At 44.3% G+C, this 14,011-nt stretch overlaps 1 protein-coding gene across 2 annotated transcripts in view; it reads right to left on the bottom strand.

Moving 5' to 3' along the window:
* Positions 1 to 14,011, bottom strand: part of THADA (THADA armadillo repeat containing) — a 316,084-nt gene that overhangs the window by 74,281 nt on the left and 227,792 nt on the right. For both annotated transcript variants that reach the window (XM_040623526.1, XM_008699809.2), the window contains one exon: positions 4,271 to 4,365. In XM_040623526.1, the coding sequence (XP_040479460.1) occupies positions 4,271 to 4,365 (95 nt within the window). The remainder of the gene's footprint in view (positions 1 to 4,270; positions 4,366 to 14,011) is intronic.

The raw sequence follows: 14,011 nt of genomic DNA, 5'->3' as shown, positions 1-14,011 counted from the left end.
ATGGAAATAAGAGGAAGAAACCCCCATGATGGCACCATTCAAAGACAACCATTTTGAGCACTCTGCTGCATTTACCTTCATTCAGTCTGGTTCTCTGTTCCCCACCCCACCTCCCAGACCCCCAGTACTGATGGATCACAATGTCTGGAAAAATCCCCTTGACATTCCACGAATGGGTTTTCAGTTACATTCTTTTTTGGCGACAACAGGAGCTTAGTTCATGAGGTTCTAAGAATTCTACGAGGATGAGAGCATAGAAGGAAATTTCACCGGGTCTTAAAAACTACGTGATGTGCTGGGGCGCCTGGGTGGCACAGCAGTTAAGCGTCTGCCTTCGGCTCAGGGCGTGATCCCAGCGTTATGGGATCGAGCTCCACATCAGGTTCCTCCACTATGAGCCTGCTTCTTCCTCTCCCACTCCCCCTGCTTGTGTTCCCTCTCTCGCTGGCTGTCTCTATCTCTGTCAAATAAATAAATAAAATCTTAAAAAAAAAAAAACTACGTGATGTGACTCTCTGTCTCATATCCTTCAACAATTTCCTTTGTCTACAAGGTCAAGTACAAGCTCCTCAGATTGGCCTGTGAGATCCTTATGATTGAATTCCTGCCTCTGTGACTTCCAGTCACACCTGCCTGGCCTTGAACCCAACACTCTGGTCACTGCCCAAGCTCTTTGAAGGCTGTGCTGACTTGTGCCTCTGTGCCTCTGGCCACGCTCCTCCGTCTGTCTGTAATGCCCACCTTCAACTTGCCCATGTGGTGAATCTCAACTCACCCTCAAAACTGCTCAATGTTCTCCTTTATGAAGCCTGTCTTCCCAAGTAGAAATGACCTTCCATTCTTTGGTGCCTCCAATGTATCCCATTAAACGTTTCCCGTACAGCACCTGTAATCTCTTACTGCCCCCACTTATAAGCCCAAAACCCACGAGTGTGTGTCTCCAGCTATAGCTGCTCAACATGTCTGATGTTAGCATGTCATTTCTGATGAATGAAAAAAATACATGAACAACAAAAATAATCCTTATTTGGAATCAGTCAGAGGGGCAGGAGCACACTTAATCAAGTGGATTTCTTGACATTCTATGATGGCTATGCTATCTTTCACATTTTCCTAGGAAAGTAGACATTTCTTCTTTCCTGAAGATGTTTAAAGTAAGAGGAGAATTGTGAATGTGAAGGGCTGCAGGGGACTGGATTAGATGCACGGTTTGTAGCTAATGATAACGAGGATCATAATAATATTAACAGTAGCTAATATTTATTGAGCACTTACTCTGTGCGATGCAACACACATTCCTTACATAGGAATTTATGTAAATTTGTCAACAACCACTCTAAGATACAGATCCTGTCATCACCCCCAATTACAATTGAGAAAAATTGTCTCCGAGACGTTCAACGATTTGCCTAAGGTCACAAAGCTAAATGGCAGATCTGGGATTCAAACCCAGGGCTACGACTTCAGAGCCTAAATGATATATTCCCTACTCTGAGTTTTGTGAGCTAATAATGGAGGTAGGTAGATATATACACATTTACAGACATGATATGAACATGACAAGACATGATATAAACATTTGATTTCAGAAAATGAATTTACATCTGATTGATGCATGAATTTAAATAAGACTTTGTATTTTGATGACAACTGTTAGTATTCTAGAAACTGAGGAAAACTCTGCATTTCAAGCAGTTAATAACAACCCATTTAACGAGGGCCTGCTATGTGCTAGCTGAGGGACAAAGAATCTAAGACATGATCCATTCTTTCAAGGTACTTGCAAGTAACACTAGAATGTCATGACGTTATTTCAAAATCATATTGAAGTCTACACATCTAAGTAAGTGATCGCCTTATTTGGTAACATATTTAGTTATTGCTCAAACTGCCTTTGGAAACAATTTATGAAACACAAAAGAATAGATTTCATTACTTTTAAGTTCATGTTTATTTTTTTCCTAAACAGTACCATCCATCTTAATCGCCATCGTATTTGACATTTGGTTAGTTCTAAAAATCTAGTTCCATCCTCAAAGGAAGAGAATTTGTTTGCGTGGACGTATTCTATGATTATATAACACTCATACAGATAGACACACACATACACACATCTGTGGCTTATGTGGGCAAACCCCAAAGGACCGGATAAAATCCTTACTTGTCTGATAGGAATATAATATGGGCCACATTTTTTAAAGTAAAAAGAAATAGGTGAAATTCATTTTAATAATATATTTTATTTAATCCACTATCTCAAAAATCGTATCATTCCAACATGTAATCAATATAAAAAGTGAATGAGAAATTTTACATTCTTTTTTTCATACTAACTCTTTGAAATTGGGTGTGTATTTTATTCTTCTAAAACATTCCCATTTGGATCGGCCACATCCCGAGTGCTTAGGAGCCACATGTGGCTAGTGACTGCCACACTGGGCAGTGCGGGATAAAATATTTCAAGCAATGGCTGTCCAACTAGAATAAAGGCAAGAGCACCCACCCCGTCACACCCTCCCCCGCAGAGTAACGCCTCTGTAAGAGGAATGATGCTCGATGCAGGTACAATACTGCTGAGTAAAATAAACGACAGCTGTGACATTTAACTGGGGTACAGACTCTTCTATAACGTAAGACTTTGGAGGAAAGGATGGTTCAAAAAGGCCAACATCTCCAGGGAGGAGCCCAAGCATCAATAAAAGGCGGGTGGCTGGAGAACAGAGAATCCACCACCCATGGATTTTGCCCACAACATTCAAGGGTTAACCCCTCCGGACAAGGAATAAAGCTACTTAATGTTATGAGAAAGTTGGTTCAAATAAACTGCTGAATACGGTCAGCCACACACAACTTTCCAAGAGGATCCCAAAGTCTGGACTCGTGAGTCGTGAGTGACTCTTTCAAGGCCAAAGTTCTTTAGCTACTAAGCAGAGAAGTACTATAAAGCTGTATGGAATTTGGAACTGAAATACAAAAACAGAGGAAACCTGAACCAACTTACTTGGTAACACCTGATTTATAATCTCTGCACCCCAGTTAGTTCAAGTGTAAAATAAGGTGGCGCAACCCTGAGGTCCCTTACAGTGGGGCTGATCTATAATTTATGGTGCAAACTGGACACTTTCAAAGGTAAAAGGGGGCACCATTAATAATTAGGCTGGGACAAGAGGCATAAATAGGACTGTTTTACAGCCATAAAACTATATGATCCTATTCTACCAAATGGATATGAGAGCAGCCCCTCTGCAGGGCTATGGAGCTGATGAAAGTCCAGGCGTGTTCTTCTTACCTCTGCATGGCCACAGGGGCTTTGTGGGCTAATATACATTGATCCGGGTGAGGTGGTTTCGCACCTCCCCCTCAAAGCACTTAAAATTGGTTTGAATTTGGGAACAGGGTTTCATATGGACAGAGCTGGACTCTGACAGCCTGAATATATTTACTGAAGACAACAAATCATTGACAGACTAAATGTAACAGAGGAAAGGCCTGGCCTGCTTGTACTCAGAATGTGACTTTGTAATTGTAGCCTCCTTTAGACAGGCCTAATCAATTAGAAGAGGCTGATTTTAACCAGTTGCAGGCTCATTACCCTGCATTCCAGTTTGTGTTGATGAAAATCAGTTTCAGTCTGTGGCCTGGAACTCATGTACAGCACTTCCTGCAGCCTCTTATATAAACACATCAAAAAAATTTTTTTTTTTAAATTTGGAGTTGCCCTTCTCCATTTTAAGAAAAGCACTCTGTGAATCATGATTAAAATAGAACAATTGTATATGGATCTGGTGCCCCATACCAGGAAACATATATGACCAAGGAACACATCTCAAGTCAGAGCTTAAGGCAGTGAAGGGTGGATTTGGGACTGAGTCGCAGGTATCCAGACTCCAGCATCAAACAGCCCAGCTCAGTTAGCTCCGCAGAATGGACCAAAATGGACTCGCCGTTGTTGAAAATGATGAATTTCAAAGACAATGCATGGAAGAGGAAAAAGCCAAGATCTCTGAAACACAGAGAGTATCTGAGTAGAGTCCAAACTCCCTCCTGAATGACCGAATAGAAAATAAATGGCAAACTTCCAACTAAACGAGGACAAGTTTCCTTGAGAAGCTTTACAAGGGAACCGTATGACACCATGCTTAATTTTGATGTGTGGTTAGGTTTACAAAAGTAGAAGCTGGGGGGAGTGTGTGGTAGAACCACTCAAAGCCCCACCTGTATTTCAAAGATCCACAATCATTCCAAAATATGATAGAACTATGAATCATACCTGGCTGGGTGCCTTTCGTGGGCTTGTCGAGGCAGCGAGTCAACAGGAAGAGAATGTCAACATATACAGCTCTGGTCACCAAACATGGATTTTGCCTAGAAAGGTAAAGAACAGGAGATAAACTGATATTTTCTTCTCTGACGTCTGGGTCACAGAAGAGAAAAAGGTATTTTCTGACAGGCATATCATGAGCCTTAGGGGGTTACGGCAAATGCTAAAAAAGACAGATAATCGCCAATAGTAGAAACACATCAGTAAGTCAAATGAGGAAATGAAATCCTAGGGCATATGGTGGAGGCTGGGGAGACGCATGCACAAAACAGATAAAACTCTATGCTCTGCTTCCAAATAAAACAAACTGAAAACAAACAAAACCCGGTATCCCATCCAGTTATTTGAAAACAAGGGGATTGGCAGGGGGAGTTATATTCTATTATTTTTCCTCTTTAGTGGACAGATCTGGGGGGGGGAGATCTTTGTACGAGTGTCACTGACTGAGCATTTTGGAGAAGGAGAACTGCACTGCCATAGGACAAACCATACCTCCGGACTTAAAATAACCCGCTGAAAACCAAACACACGGAAGCACTCACAAACACGGCGACAGACATTCCTTTCCCAATAAATGGAAGTTTTTCTTCTTTCAGTAAACGCAGTTCACTTTACTCTTTGAACCACATGCTGGAAAAAGTAAGTGGGCTTAGACTGAGGGGTCTGGATAAAAAAGGAAGAATGAAGACTTTCTTTTGAGAACAGTGCTGAAGGTCCCCTGGCTCTGAGCCTCGGTTCAGACTGACCATGAAAAGGGCCCCACCCTCCCTGGTGTACTAATAATTCAGTACAAGTAGTAAAAAGGGAAGGGACAGATCTGGGTTTGAATCTTGGCTTTGCTGCTTATTTCTGTGACCTGAGTCATATTCCTGACCTGTACAATGGGAACCCTAATCACTGCATGGTGAGTCACCGTGACTTCCGACGTGGCCCAGCAACCTGAGTGCCCGCCTCGCAGCTGGGCCACGGCAGGCGCCCCGTCAGTGTTCGCTCCCTGCCTTCTCTGCTTCCAGCCTAAGATTAGGGAATGGCACAAGTGTTCTGGCTCGTGAAAATTCCGTTCACTTGACCCCTAAACCCATCCTCCTCATTCCCTGCATTTTAATCAGTTTTATCATTTCCCTAAAGTTTATTCCTACTCTATCCTGAACTGCTCACATTCCCGGGCTGGCATATGCTCTCGCATGAAAAGCAAATCAGATACTTTTGACTTAAAACTGTCTTGTCTCCAGGTGTCTCTGTTGCGGACCCATCTCATTTCTGTCCTACTGACTTGCTTCCTCTATAGTTATCTGCTTGCTTCGACTCCTACCCTCCCGTAACTCCTAGTTTATACCCATATCTCACGTTTGGCCTAATTTCATACCTGCGCGCAGCTATGTTTTTAAAAACCAGCTTTAAAAAATAGGTAACATGTGCACGTCAGTACAAAAGGGCATGCGGTGAAAATGAAGCTCTCTTCCATCCACTGCCCTCTACTCACCTCTGTTCCCCCGAGGCAGCCACTATTACTACTTCTCAGTATGTCCTTCCAGGCTTATTCTGTTCATTTACAAGCATCTATCTATAGTTACCCACTTATTTATTTTTACACAAATAGTAGTTTCCTATATACTGAGTTCTAGGCATTACTTTTTCTCACTTACATATTTTCGACATCATGCCATTAAAAACAGAGATCTGCCTCATTTTTCAATGGTTGTAGACTGCTCTATGCCATGGAGGTACTAATCCCCTTTTGAAATTCTTCAGATTAAATACTTTGCTAAAAACAACAAAGAATGTATATATACCTCAGTTTTGTGCATATAAATGTGTACTCAGGGGAGAAATTCCTAGAAGCTGAATGGATGGATCAAGATATTTGCACATTTAAAATTATGACTGATTTTAACAAGATGCTCTCCAAAGAGACTGTACCAATTTACACTTTCACCAAGAGCATGTCAGAATTCTAGTCTCCCACAACCTGACCAACACAGTGCACTATTAAACTTTTTGACTTTGACCAAGATGATAAGTGAAAAACAGTATCTTATCATTTTTAAGTTGCAGTTACTTTGTTATAAGTGACATTGATCATCACTTCATACGCTTTTCAAAAAAGACACTTGAGGGGCGCCTGGGTGGCTAGTCGTTAAGCGTCTGCCTTCGGCTCAGGGCGTGATCCCGGCGTTCTGGGATCGAGTCCCACATCAGGCTCCTCCGCTGGGAGCCTGCTTCTTCCTCTCCCACTCCCCCTGCCTGTGTTCCCTCTCTCGCTGGCTGTTTCTCTCTCTGTCAAACAAATAAAATCTTTAAAAAAAAAAAAAAGACACTTGAATTTCCTTTTCTGTGAAATGTATTCAATTCCCCTGTCCATTACATTGTTGGTCTTTTTCTTGTTGATTTGTGGGAGCTCTCTGTACATTAAGGAAATCTACTCTTTGTCACATGTGCTACAAATATTTTTGCAGTTTTTCATTTGTCTTTCAACTTTATAAATTTTTTACAAGTCAAAAATGTTTAGTTCTATGCAGTCAGATATACTGATATTTTTATTTGTGTCTCCTGGGTTTCATATCATGCTTACAAAGTCAACCTTCTTCAAGTTTTTATATATATAAAATCTAGAATTTTCCCATATTTTCTTGTAGTACTTTACAGTTCCGTTTTTTTTGTTGTTGTTGCTTAAAACTTTTACCTACTTGGAATTTTTCTTCCCAATCCTGCCCCTGTCTTTTGTTTCTATCTCGTTTTTCCCAGGTCTCTCAATCCTAACTCCTGTCCTTATTCTTCTATTCCCTATGAAAGGGCCACAGTTTACGAAAACTTCTTTAATGATATAATTTGCAATTCTGGCATTTCCACTGTTTAACAGGTAGAACTTCCCTCTGCCAAAGAAAGGGCCACTCAAGAAAGAAAGCGAGAAAAGCCAACGCTGGGGGTTAATGAGTCATCAGATATCCAGCGCAGGGCTGAGTAAGCAGCCTGCGGAGAGCAGACGGAATTCCCTGAGCACCCAGCTTTGAGCTAAGTGCTGGGAAGTGAGGGACATGAGAGGATTTCTGACCTCAGGGAATTCTGTCCAGTTATGGAGATGAAAATAAGGACGAACTTTGGGACAGGATGTAAGGAGTGAAGAGAGAGAACATCAGGGTGGACTGGAGCAATGGGAAAGGTTTATGAAGATGTAATTCCAACCCGGCTGTGAATGACGGGAAGATTTTAGCTAGACAAAGTTGATGGGGAAGGGCATTTTGAGAGGGGGCAATAAATATGAGAAGGAATTAGTCTGGCCTGTCTATGGACCTGGGGAGATCCGGAGGGGAAGATGAGAGAAGGTGTTGAAAAGCAGGAACAAGAATAAGGCAGGCCAGGCCTTCAGGAGGTGGGGTGCCTTCTTGGTATAAACATGCACTGCCTGCTCCCATGCGGCCTCAGAGTCACAGCCTCTCACCCTGGATGTTTTTGTGCTGGTAGAGCGATACAGAACCATAAAGGGAAATTTGGAGGAAGCTGGTTTGACTTTCAACTCTGATGAGGAGCCTAGTTTCCATGAGATTTTTAGCTAAGTTAATATATTTTTAGGATTTCTAAATGAATAGAGGAAAAAGGTTGGCAATCTTTAAAGCCCCCTGCCTGGCTGAAGTGTTCTGCATCTTTTTTTGGACCTGGCACAGGCTGGTGACCTTGCTGGCCTCCTGGGACACTTCGGGGCCCCCTCTCACAGCCCCCGTAACAGAGAGGTGCTGGGCCAAGTCTGATGCACTCAACGAGATTGTGGGGTGCTCCCTTGAATGCTGCTGCTTTCGATTCCCGGGAACAGAAGATCTGGGGCCATGAAGGAGTCCATCCATGGCTTCTCCTCTGAGACCAACTCAGACAGAAATTCTGGCTTGGAGTCCACTGGTCATGGCTCCACCTTCAAGAAGGGCTACAGCCACATAACATCCCTGTCTGGACTGAGTTGGGCCTCACTCTGAACTGGCTTCTAGGTCAGGAAAATAATTTTGTTCTCTTTCTTTCTCACTGTTACTTGATGTTTGTTCTGACTTGGAAATGGTACACTGTGAGTTCAGGGTGAGCCAGAGGTTTGTTCTTGGTCTGTCAAGCCACTTTGATGATGGGAATAAAATCTTGGGGGACAGCAAGCCAGCTGGACAGGAAACCAACCCACAGGGTTTTGGTGGGCTTAGGGATTTTTTTTTTCTACCCCCAAATGGAAAAATCCTGGCATGGGGCACAGTATAATAGAGATTTAGAGTGTTCAAAAAAAAAAAAAATCAGAAGTGGTCAGGGTCTAAACAGATGGGCTGAAAAACGGCAGAGCTGTGGCTGCAGAAGGAGCAGCAAGGATCCAGGTACTAGGAGGATGACGTTTACATATATAAAATCAAACAAAGGACTGGTTAAGAATCTTGCTTTCCTCCATTTTTTTAAACATTTGTCCCTTGACACATACCCACCTGAGAACCTGATTAATCCACTTCTGCCTTGGGAAATCTCTGAACTTCATTAAACCTCCTGCCCTTTCTCCTGGAAATTGGGGGGAGGGAGAAGGCCGGGCAGAGCGAGTAGGGCTTCCCAGACACATCCACAATGGCCCTAGTGTCTAGCGGACAGCAGGAGCTCCTGGGAAGTCTGTGATAAATTATTCACTTCTCCTGTCCCTTCCGGAATCCCAGTGGCTGTAGAGCATCTTAACTGAGGCCCATTCATTTGGAAAACATTTACTGAGAGGCTACTGAGAGCTAGGAATAGTGCCAGGGTTTGGAAATATGAAGATAAAATGATTCGGTGACATAGTCACTGCCCTCAAGGAACTTAGAGTCCTGAATAGTGTTTTTCAAACTGTAGGTTGTGACCCATTTTGTTGACTATGAAATCAACTAGTAAGTGGTGACCAGCATACCAGAAAGAAAGGAATGGAGGGGAAGGAGGGGAAAAGGGAGGTGGGGGGACACAGAGGATCTGGGGCCGCAGAGGAGGGAGGGAGCAGAGGAGGAAAAGAGAGCCAGAGAGAGGGAAGAAGAGAGCAAGGGAAGGAGGGAGGGAAGAGGGAAATATAATGAGAGCGCCTCAAAGCAGTGAAGGAGAGCACTGTTCCCTGCACTTGTTGCTATAAAGGCCTTGCCCAGGATCAATTTTTAATAAATTATCTTTGGTGTTAGAGGCAAATAATTTATGAAATGCAATAATTTTAAGTAAAAAATTGGTTGATTTGTTCCAACTCCTTTCTTTTTCTTTTCCAGGTAATAAACCACCCTGCATTATACTGAATGGTATCAACAGGGTTATGCTGGGTATCCAAAGTGATGGTGGGTATGTTGAAAGCAAACATTCCTGAAAGTAAATTATGCTACAACTTGAGTGAATTCCCCTGTTGCATTTTTTCTTATAGACTGTTCATATCTTATATAGATATTATCACAATTCCAAACTGTGCAAGATTTCACAAGTGTGTACATATATACACACAGACACATATGGCACACATAAACATTAGGTCATATGTAAAGTATTTGTTTCGAGCGGCTGTAAAAAAATCTTGAAAGCCACCAGTTTAGCAGGAGAAACATGCAACCAACCACACTAGAGTATGAGGAATGGCCCAAAGGAGGGGTCTGACAGAGTAAAAATTAAGGATGGTTGAAGAGTGACCTGCCCAGTCCTCCTGGGTGAGTTACGAAGTGACTTGGCAAAGAGCTGGAGAATGAGGAGTCTGGGATACAGAACATGGGCAGAGTGACCCCAGCAGAAGCAGCATGTCCAAAGACCAGGCAGGGCACACGACACATTTAGAAAATAATGAGAAGTGCAAAGGTGACATGGGAGGGGAAGGACAACAGGAAATGACAGAGGATGAGTGAAACACCCAAAGGGAGAGCTTCGGAGTGATCTTTAAGAGCTCAGAAGCTCCAAAGGATTGAAGCCACCAGTGGGAGTCCACCAATCCAATCCACACAGAAAAGCTAGGATCCCCACTCGCTAGTGTGAAGCTTTGGTGGGCTCCCTAGAAGGGACAGACAGTTCACTGTGGACACACTATATTCTTCCAGAAGCATTCACTGCCATCTTCAGAGGGCTAGAAACAGCTGTTGTAGCTTTAGGCTGCTAAGATCTCTAAGTCAACAGAATGTATCTGGACTTCAACAGAGTCAGGGTCTGAGGTCACTCTTATCCCCAGGGAACCACTCCTCTAGAAGCCTAATTAGACTCATGGCTTAATTTACTTAATCTAGAAACATTTACTGAGCCTACTTGGGACAGAAAGGGAGGGAGAGGAGAAAGTTCTGGCCTTGCAGAGCCTATGGCCTTGTTTTGTGTGTGTATGTGTGAGGGTGTGTGTATTGGAGGGTGTATATGCTTGCATATCCTACCAAGAACCCCAAACTTGACACATGTCCAGCCACACCATGCCCTTTATTGAAAGTTCACTTCAAAGCCTGTCCTCTAGGAAAACCTTCCCTGACTAACCATCAGAAAATAGCTTCCGAAGATCTGAATCGCTGACTCGACACAGGGCATTTTGTTGACCTTCCTTTGGTCTCCCAGAGATCCCGGCGGCCATCTTTGCAATCCTCGGCAGTTCACGTCTCTGCAATAGGAGCTGCCCACAGAACCAGAGTTGCCTCTCTTTACGTTTGGATATAAAAGGAAGAGCTGTTGTGGGTTAGGAGCCAGGAGGTACTTCTTTGATGCAGGCCACATTAAGTTATGTAAATGTGGAAGTGTAAATTAAATAAAAAAGAACCCCTCTCTCCCTTCTGATTTCCATTTTTACCACAGCCCCCAGCCAAGCAACCATCACATGGCATTCTTGGAGCAACAATAGGGGATTTGTTTAAACCAAGATGCCAAATGGTCATGAATTGCAGAATATATATTTTTAAACAAGTGATTTTCCCCCCACTGTAACATCCAGAATTTAGCTCTGCACTTGGAGCCAGCTGGCAGAGGTGTGCGGGGTCTGGCTGGCTACCCAGGACTGCTCGTTTACCTTGCTCTCCCCTGAGGGGCGTGACGGCAGAGCTGCATTTTTATGGTACGCTCCAACTTCCATCCAGCCTTCCTTGGTCTGGAGCTTTGCAAGTGTTTATACTCACACCCACACGCAGAAGCTGCCCTGTAGCTCTCCTACTTGAATTTTCCTTTTAAAGTGAAGCCATCTTCATGCCCTGCTCTGGCGGCTGACCAATTTATAGGGAACTGAGTTGCCTGTGCCCAAAGCAAGAGACCAGGAGCTCTGAGTCTGTCCAGAAAGGGGCCAAACGTCCCAGCCATGGCTACAGAGCACATGGGGCTTCCCCTGGAAAAGCAGCTTTTGTTCTGGGGCATGGAATCTGTGAACCAGGCCCCAACCGCCTTACCAGGGTTCTGGGTAGGCACTCGGCAAGGCCCAGGCAGTCTGTAGAAGGCACCAGGGCACTTTGCAGGTCAGGGCCCAGGCCACGGCCTCTTCGGCTTCCCCGGCAAAACCACAGCTCAAGAGGAAACCCACAACCTCGAGGCCAAGGCTTAGCCTTTTCCCTCTATTAAGGCTCACCTGCCTTTTCAGAGGACCCCCAGGGAGCCTCCCACACCCCCCAGAGGCCCTCATATTTTTCCATCTTTCTATTAGGCATCTTTTTCTCATTAATGTACTAACACTCAAGTTATGTGCAGAGAATGAGGAAAAAGAGACCTTGTGTGGGGCTTGGGATTTGTTCAAAGCCTGGGGAAATCGTTTTAGAGGGTGTATGTTTTTTATTCCTTTTATGAGAGATGCATGTTTCCCCCCCTCTGTGACTTGTTTAAAAGTAAAGTTTAATATGCTGCCAGAGAAATTGCTGGTTAATAACTTAATAAGCTATGTGCTAGGAATTATGGGAGAAAAGTAGTATCCAAGAAAACTTTTATTGTACAGTTTGGGGCTTGGAGGATATATAGCTTCAGTTATTATATAAAATGCTAACAGAAGTCCCCTTTCTTTTCAAACCCTACTTTCTCCCCAGGATTATAAAAAAGGATAAATAAGTGAGGCGAATGAAAACTTCTGGAAGCTGCCTAAGAAGTCTGTATGTAGATCACAAGGTGAGAATTTCCAACAGCACAGTCAACAGAACCGTGTTAATGTGAACTTGGCAAAGCGCACACTTGGAAATTAGCCCTGGCAGTGATAGTAATATTGATAATAACAATATCAACTGCCTTCTATTAAAAGTTTTGTCTTCAAAAAATATTCCTACCTTATCTTTATAAAATTCTTCAGAGGGAAGAAAAACAGGCATTATTATTCCCATTTTTTTTTACAAATCAACAAAGGAGCCCATGTAGCTCAAGTGACCTACCCGAGATGAGGGCAAAAACAAAGAACAGAATCAAGGTTTCCTTGACAAATCGTGTCTATGTGTCCCAAACACGCCGTGCCAGACAATGAGGACGCTGGTTTGCAGCCCCGCGCTGCGGTGTTGTGTCCCGCGGCCGGTCTGGTGGAAAGCAAGGCTCCGAGCGCAGCTGCTCCTGCGAGGGCCCACTTAAAGGCCTGTTTTCAACATGGCTGATGATGTTGATGAAGACTTAATCATCTGACCAGAGATATTTCCTCTATTTGCTTAGCTCTTCTATACTTTCACACTGATTACGCACCACGTCCCTCCTTGCCCACATCGGTTTCCCACCGTCATTTTACAGGTTTCCACTTTACAGATAAAAACAGAGTCCCAAAGAAATGGCTGGCTCCACAGGGTTTGGCTAGAGCTGCACAGGGACCAGAACCCAGACCTGCTAACCTCGAGGGGACCCTGTCTCTCCTCAACTCCAGCAGGACGCATGCACAGGTCAGAGGCTTTTCCATCTGCCAAGTCCCTCTCCAAGTGCCCCCTCCTCTGGTTACCCAGAAACACAGGGCCTTTGGGCTCAGGCGGGGAGCCCTGGAGTAAGCTCCCAAGAGCGCATGGGGAAGTGTTATTTCCAGAGGTGTGCAGGCCAATCCTATCACCAAGGAAGCCTGGGTACCACCGGCAGCTGAGAGGGAGGAAGGAAGGAGAGCGAGGCTCTGGAGGGTTTCTCTTAAAGCCGCTCCTTCAGTCTATTCATGTAAGATGAGTCCATGGGCCCCAAAAACCCTCCTGGAGGCGGCCTGAAGTCTGGCCACACGGGATAAACGTACCATGGCTGAGTCAGCTCAGTACGAGGGCAGAGAAGCAGGAGGCCAAGCGAGGCGTAAAGAAGCACTCCGGCCAGGTCTGTGTGTTGCCCGGGAGCCTGCCTCCAGAGTTGCTGACTTCAGTGAAGGATACTGTCTCCAAAGATCACTACCGAAAAACAGCTGTATGATCCAGGAGAATAACTTGTTTACATGTTGGAACTTAGTACCACGTTAGCATGATTCGTTGGTCAGATCAAGTGGCAGCGGCAGTCAGCCAGCTGAGAAGAGATTTCTAAGGGAAGAGGACCTTGAATAGCTAAACGTTTGATGGCAGGAAGGTCTAGAGCATGGGTCCCTGTCCGAGGAGGGCAGTTCCTGAGAGAGGGTGCTGGGACAGCCCAAGGGCACGGGGTTGCAGGATTTGCTACAAGGGTGATCAGGCCACATTAGAAGAAGGAAGTGGATCAAGGGGCAAAAAGCAAATTTGCTATTTATGCCCAACTTGGGCCACCTCCAGAGTCGGCCACATCTGTCAAGTAGGAAGAAGTGCCTAATTCCTCATCTACAAATACTGGTTT

The sequence above is a fragment of the Ursus maritimus genome, unplaced genomic scaffold (assembly GCF_017311325.1).
Source record: "Ursus maritimus isolate PB19 unplaced genomic scaffold, ASM1731132v1 scaffold_6, whole genome shotgun sequence".
Classification (NCBI taxonomy): Eukaryota; Metazoa; Chordata; class Mammalia; order Carnivora; family Ursidae; genus Ursus; species Ursus maritimus.
The sequence above is the reverse complement of the archived record's forward strand: the minus strand, read 5'-3'. Positions and strand labels throughout refer to the sequence as shown.